At 41.8% G+C, this 7668-nt stretch overlaps 1 protein-coding gene across 2 annotated transcripts; it reads right to left on the reverse strand.

The window, feature by feature from the left end:
- Positions 1-313: 313 nt before the first annotated feature.
- Positions 314-7662, reverse strand: KLF6 (Kruppel like factor 6). Of its 2 annotated transcripts, none has more exons than XM_019508186.1 (4): positions 7202-7662; positions 3747-4320; positions 1857-1980; positions 314-1459 (listed from the first exon to the last, which is right to left on the reverse strand). In XM_019508186.1, the coding sequence occupies exons 1-4, from the start codon at positions 7301-7303 to the stop codon at positions 1408-1410; spliced, it is 852 nt and encodes a 283-aa protein (XP_019363731.1). In that variant the 5' UTR covers positions 7304-7662; the 3' UTR covers positions 314-1407. The 2 variants fall into 2 exon arrangements, with proteins under 2 accessions (XP_019363731.1, XP_019363730.1); XM_019508185.1 differs by lacking the exon at positions 7202-7662 and adding an exon at positions 4685-4882.
- Between the last annotated feature and the right edge of the window lie 6 nt (positions 7663-7668).

The raw sequence follows: 7668 nt of genomic DNA on the forward strand, positions 1-7668 counted from the left end.
ATGACCAACAGATAGCTAGATATATAGATGTGAAACTTGTGCCTTTTAAGCAAATACATCTTTTAATACTTCTGTATCTTTAATATGCATGAAAACTTTCCATATTAAGTACAGTTGGGGTGTGTATATACACAATTGTTGTGCAAGTCAATATAAAAAAAGTCTCAAGGTGGCAAAATTGGTCAGGTATTCAATTGTTATATGCATTATACTGTAACACAGTCAAATTGTCTAGTTTAACAAATACTGTACTGACATGAAGGACTTTTCTCTATATTTGTCTTTGTGAAGGAGGACCCCAGGAGTAACTTCCCCCCCCCTCATATTATACACTTGATACAGTACAATGCCAGGTGAAAAGAGAGCCTTAATAAAGCATGCATCACCCATACCCCTGTATAAGACCCCCTACAAGAGAAGGTCACTTGCATAAGGCACCATTATTAAGGTCAACAGTGCATTAACAGCTAGAAAAACCAGAAATTAGTCCTCAAGGCATAAATAAGAGAAAAATTAGCTGCATGAGAAAAATCAGTTTCTAACCAATAGTGGTTTTATCCACCCAACAGAAAAAATTATTCAGGTTCCATATATTATGTAACATTAGACCAATTGTATTTTAGCTGCTCTTAACTGGAATCAAAACTGCAGTCCTGATTAAAGAATGGAAAAGCATATAGTTCCCCAGAACCATGCAATAACCTTTGTATTATAATGAAAAGTTATAGTTGTGTTATATTTGTAAATACACAGCTTATACAATGGATTACAAATGAGCTCTGTAGCAAGTAAAACAAGCTACTTGACACATTGCACGTTTAATAGCTGCACCAGACACCTAAAGCTCCTCTCACACAGGAATAGGGGGTGTCCCCATCTCCATTCTGCCATCCTGACTTTTTTTTCCCCCTTCCCCTCTCCATGTTTTCCTCTAAAAGGTGCAGGCACCCCTCCCCCCACCCCTTGGAAATGATTGGTGGTCGTCCCATCTCGCAGTATAGTCCTTACATACAAAACATTCAGACTTTTTTTTCTCTTACAGTTATAAAACAACCAAAAGAAAAAAAAAATGTGCCTCAGCATACAGTCATCAATAGATCCTCATAACATACAGTCGCCCAATCATTAACATTCTCAGTGCACATGCTCACAGCAAAGGCTTAGGAGCCACTCAGAAGGTTAGGTACCAGTGTATGAGTCCAGGAAACCCCAAACATCACGCACCACGGTTGCTATGCCATTTCTTACATGACTTATTAGCCCTCAAAAGACCTTCAAGGAAGAGAGGTCCTGGAGGCAACTGGGTAGGGTGCAAAATGGCATGCTTTGGCTGGAACACGCATCCCTCCTTTCAAGGCTGTTCAACCTTGAAGCCTCTTAGCCCGCAGGATTCACCTCTTGACCCGTTTAGAGGTGTCTCTTCATGTGAAGGGCCAGGTGGTCAGACCTGGAAAAACACCTGCAGAGGAAGCACAGTTGGATTTCACATCAGTCCATGGTCGTTCTCATGAGGAACTCAATATAGACAGTGACAATTTTCCTAGCTACCAGTCTTCTTCTCAGTCAAAACTAATCCTATCAAGAAGAGAAGAGGGCTCCCTTCATAATGCACTAGCACAAGGCGTCTCTGAGACAAACCCTCAGAGCCTGAAAATACAAGCTACATTAAAAAAAAACAACTATTTGTTACCTGTAAATAGTGGAAATGCAATATTACATTAAAAATACAAGACTTAATATTTACTGAAGCGATGTGTCTGTAGCCTCTTTATGAAGGAACCCTCTCAACTGCCTACACCCGCTATCTGCAAGACATTAGAAATAACTGTTTGAAAAGGTGCACTTCATTCACATACCTGTCACAGTGACTACATTTAAAAGGCTTGGCACCAGTGTGCTTTCTGAAGTGTCTGGTTAACTCATCACTCCTTGCAAAACGCCACTCACACCCTTCCCATGAACATCTGTAAGGCTTTTCTCCTATAAATAAAACAAATTACAGATTAGCCATGACTTCATTCACATAAAGACAAATACTGGCTCATATTCATTTTATATACAAAGAGACCGAATTTTGTTAATAACATTTCAAAGCTTTTGTGAACATAGGTGCAGGAGCTAGAAGGCTGTCAGATGATTCTTACTTAACAATCACTTTGCTGTCATAGCAACCTGCAAAAATGTACCACCCTTGCTAAAACAAGCTGATAGACTGAATAAGAACCAAAGGAAGCCAACTGAAGCCATCTTTCTACCATTTCTGTTCCCTTTAAATTAGTTAGGAATGATGCCATTGACTTTATACGTCAAAATGACCATGGATGAAAGAATCCAGCCCTACACAGGTTTTGATTTGTTGACGTAACTAGGTTACTGTGCTGTTTCAAAGTCCACTGTTAACACAGGTTATCTGAAAAAGAAAAAAAAAAACGGCATGCAGCCTCTTCCTCATGACCCATATAAGCAGGGTGAGGAGTAAAGAACCTACTGTAATGCCACTTTGAACACTGCTGGCTTCAAAGTTAACATTTGAAAGACACTATCAGCAATTCATGGACGCGTTCCTAGTCACAGAGCAGCAGAGCAACGGTTATATTGCTAGGAATTATTTATAGTCTGCTGAAGAGCCGGGGCTTCAGTGGAAATTGCTCTTTCCTCTTTTTCGTGAAAATGCTTCATTTTATTTCACTTCCACATCAGCATGGGAGCATAAGGGCCAGCTCTGATTTCCCATCAAAACAAACCAAACCTGGTGGATCACTGAAAGGGCCTTGTTTTGCATCACCCTCCCCCCACTTACACGCTTCTACTACCAATCTTCATTGAGGGGGCGCGGAGAATGGCTTTTCTGGAAAATGGCCACCGACTTTCACATGAAGGATGCAGAACCTGCTCCTCACCTAAAGCTGTGACTAGAAAGCCAACCAGCTGCTCTACATATCTAACTGCAGTCATCAAGAATATTAATGTTAAAAAAAAATCAACTGTGCCAGCTACTTTCACCATAAAATATTTATACATGCCCTGCAGTGTCTATCCACTTCACTTTCTTTCATGGTAACCTAGAGAATTGATATTTTTAATCTACGTTTTAAAGTAATAAAATATTGTAGCTCAGGGGTTTTCTCCCCCCCTTCTTCTTCCTTTCTTAAGAGAAACCATAATAAAGTGATACAACTAAAGTGGCCTTACAAGAACATGTTAGAAAAAGTGATATGCTTCCTGGCTTTCTAAGTTACACAAAAGATTGTTTTCAATGTATACAAAGTGTCCAACTGCAGTTATGCTCAATATAGCCAAGGCTTTGGGCTGTTCAATTTAATACACCTGGTGTAGGAAAAAATACTCTAGCAGCACTTCTTACGAGACCATCTAGCACTCCTTCTGGCCATGTTATACGAAATCCTAAATTCTGAGACAGAGCCTAAACTTTTGTTTTTAAAGACAAAAGGTCAGCAAATTCAATCTGTCGTGGAAAGACTAAATAACACTGACACTTCTTGACCGATGTTCAGTTAACAAATTGGAACCATTCATTTGTGACACAAAACTAGTCAGCACCAAATTAGGCTTCACTTGGCTTACAAAGAAAACGAGGAATTGGGCTCTTCCATTTGCATAAGCCTCCGCTGCAATAATATTTATCTCCTCATTCTTGGGCTTGCATCCAGTGACTGTGTAACGCTATCTTTAGGGACAATCCCGACAGCAGCCAGCCATTCCTACTAGCCACAACGATTACTCACCTGTATGAGTGCGCTGATGTGCTTTCAGATGTGAACTTTTGGTGTAAACTTTCCTGCAACCGTTGAAATGACACCTGTGAACACGTCTCCTGCCATCCGGTGAGGAGTCGCCATTGACAGGGGTACCTTTTTCTGAAGTCTTTCCAATGGTACCAGTACGAATTTTACCTGGTGAATGCAATTCACCCGGCATACAATTCCATATCTGAGAAGAAGGTTCCTTGCTCAACTCAGGAGAAGATGGTGGTGTAGAAGTGACAGATGAACTCAAGTTTCCCGAATTGGCTAAGACATCACTTATTGGGTCAGAGGTAAACTTAGTAGTAGGTGAAAGTTCCTCAGAGCTGTCTGAAGATTCACTGCTAACATCAGAATTCAAACTGTTGGTCTCTATGTTCTGGCTACTAGGATTGTCCTCTTTTGGAACGGAGGCATTCTTCAGTTCACATTCCTCCTTTTTCTCACGTGCCAGAATAATTTTGGTCCAGAGATCCTCTTGGCTATCAAATTTAATTTCAGATGCAGACACATAACAGGGCTCACTTTGAAGATACCGTTCCAGCTCTAAACACGTCTGCGAAAAAATGAGAGAGGAGGGAAAAAAAAAAAAGAAAATATTACAATAGTGTTTAAAAATAAAAGCCGGGTTATGGTTTCAAAGTTCAAATAGCGTGCAAGGAAGAGCGGTGGTTGAGATTACAAGCTACCTTGCAAATTAGAGGCTACTCCAGCCAGAACCAGGTGACGTTATGGTGAACTCAGTTTGCAAGAGTTCAAACACAAAAGCTTAAAAGGTAAAGTCAGTTTTGATTTTTATACATTACTTTATTGCATCAGTCAGATTATAAGCGCCATGACAAAAATTGTAGTTTTAGAAGGTTAACAGTGAAAGGTCAGTATATTATTATTATTAATGATAAAATTGGCATGTTCCTTACACTTTCTAAGAGGCTTTTAGTCATATTTTCAAGTAATTTTGTGTCTCTCGCATACAACCCTAGGCTAAAAGGACCAAGCTGAATACAGTGTGTGCTCCGACGTGCAGTAAAACCCAAGTGCTGTGTCACAAAACAAAGCCACATTTTAGCATGGCCGCAAGTAGCTGACAATCTGCAGTCAGGGGACATCAATGGAACTGCTGATAACCACCCATTTCCTGTGTATAACTCGACCTACTAGACTTTCAAAGAATGTCATTTCCAAGTGCAATGGCATGCATGCCACATAACTTTAACTGCTTCAGTTAGTGGTCAGAGTAACGTAACAACAACAGAAGGGGGGGGGGGGCGTCCAGAATAGTAATGTGCTATTGTATAGGATGCAAAAGGGGAAATTACTCTGAGGTCCTGCTGGGAGTCCCACAATGAACAAGAACTTTATCTACTGGCCAAGAGTGCAACTGTATGAGTCATCTCTCTATTTCTTTCACCCAGTGCCAAAGGAGACTTCCTTTTAAAATTCTGACCATCTGCCAAGAAAGTACTCTGTTCAAATATACATGTAATGGGACATGAACAAGCCTCCCCCCAACCCTCCCCTCTAAAACAAGAAACAAAACAAAAAGCAAAAATATTTAGCAACCTTTCAAGTGAGTCGAAATGCAGAGATCAGCATCTCTTTACCAGTTCAAACTTTCTAGCCATTTGGAGAAGAAAGGGGTAATGCATTTTAAAACAATGGGGTCTGTTTGTTCTCCTTTCTTAGGGTAATAGCACAACTCATCTAAGGTTAGGCTTACTGGCAGGTCTACACACTCCGGTTTCCGCATCATGTTTTACATATTTAAGCAATGACAAGATCATCTTCCTGAAGACAATCACACAAGCAAAATGCAAAACCATTCCTAATGCTACATGACCCCCTTAGAAACCCACCCCAGGCAGAAGTGCTATTATAGACTGGATCCGCCCCCCCCCCCTTTCAAATGGACTGGGTCACATGTCCTATCCAGCTGGTAGGCTGGACAAAAATGGAAGAGGGGTGGAAAACAACCCAAAAAACCAAAACAAAACAAACACAAAAAACCCCCCAAAACACCCACATACAGTCAATATTTATATATTTGCCTATAATTAGATAACTGGTTTGAAATGCAAATTACAAAAGGATAGTGCTATAGGCTGAAAAACAATGTATTGAGTCTCCAAGAAAACAGCAAAGGATGTTTATTATGATCCGGTTAAGCTTTAATATTCCCACGGATTTAAATCCCTCCTTACTTAGATTAGTAATGGGGACTCGAATGAAGCTCTCTACAAGTTTAAATGCCTCTGAAGGCTACTGGGAAACAGATCTGGCTCTTGGCCAAAAATCCCAATGCCTGAAGGAAACTACTTAGCTCCATTTCAATCTCGTACTATGGAGCTGCCTCTTTGAAAGGTGTGTGTGTGTGTGTGTGCGTGCATGGAGGGGGGGGGTGCATACAATTAGTGAAGGTTGTAACACTTTGCATTTCAACCTTCTTGAAAAAACATCTGGTCTTTCCTGCAAACAAGCAGGTATCTGATCTGGTCGGTCTGTTTGTCAAGGGAAGCAAACAGGCAGCATGGGGGATAGTAAACAACCCCGGCCCCTCCAATGGAAAACCAGACCATGCAAAAATGTCCAAGGCAATCTGGTCTCAAGCAATCCCATTACTTGAAGCAAAATAAAATAAAATAAATGTCCATTAAAGGCTAGATGCCCCAGTTCTTCCTCCTTGCAAGACTCAAGACAATTAGCAAAACAGGATCCTTGTCATATGACTGACAACTCACTGATTGTGCAAATTTTTTTTGTTGTTGTTTTGGCTGGTCAACAAGGGCAGCAGGTAAACCGGAGTGGGGGGTTTCTCTGAGCTGGAAACAGCTTTAAGAAACTGGTAGGGGTTTGGGGTGGTTTTTTTTTGGTTTTTGTTTCCCATCGCCACCATTTAGAAAAAAAAAAAACCCAAGGGGGAAAAACAACTCTTGGCAAACAGGAGGTGGGGGAGGGAGCTGAGATGACAAGATCCAGCTGCAGAGTTTGGACCCAGTACAAGCCCCAAACTTTTGCCAGGGACTGCACTGAATCAAGTGAAAGCAAATCTCAAGGAGTTGGGCTCTCGTTCTGCTCCTTCGGGTGGGGATGAGCCAAAAAGCTCCAGAAAACACATTCAAACACCCCGGCCTCCGTTTGCTTCACTGACAGCCCCTCTGCTAATGGGGAGAGAGGCGCACGGCCACATGCACTCCGCTGCAAAGCCACCCTGACATTCACAGCCCACCAGACACACCTGCTTCCCAACCTCGGGTTTGTTTGGGTTTGCTTTTTATAATACCATCTGCATCTCATTCCGCTGCCCCAAATCAGAAGGGCGCTTAGGCATTTTGATCCGCTTCTCCGTTAAGACGGATTAAAAAATAAATAAATAAATAATGATTAAAAAAAAATAAATTATAATTATCAACTATCACAACATTAACCTCCTCGTTTACCTGTTGCCAATATTCCTCCAGAGATGGCAAAGCGGAGAAGTAACCAGTGTCGTGCACAATCTGGAGTTCCTGGAAGATGCTGCACATTGGGAGAACATCCATGTCTCGGAAGTTGCAACAACAAAGTCAGTGCTGGGCACAAGCACACAAAGCCTCCTGTGTGCGGAGGGGACGCGGGTGCGCGGGGGTGCCAATGGCCGAGCCCCTCCACCCCCCCCTTCTCCAGAAGCAGAAAAACAACAACAACAACAGTAATAAAAGAGACGTGTAACAATAATTCCTGTCGGAGCTTTAGGAAGAGCGAAGGGGCAAAAAAATGATAATAATAATAAAAAGGCAAAGTTTCATGCAAAGTTGAATGGCAAAGTCTCCAAAGGCTGGCGCCGCCGCCGCGCTGCTCTCCCGTGGCTTGCAGAGGACACTTGCTCGGGAGCCCGCACAATATTTGCAAACAGTGCGAGCCGCTG

The sequence above is a fragment of the Gavialis gangeticus genome, unplaced genomic scaffold, assembly GCF_001723915.1.
Source record: "Gavialis gangeticus isolate Ggan-Ray unplaced genomic scaffold, GavGan_comp1, whole genome shotgun sequence".
NCBI classification, from domain to species: Eukaryota; Metazoa; Chordata; order Crocodylia; family Gavialidae; genus Gavialis; species Gavialis gangeticus.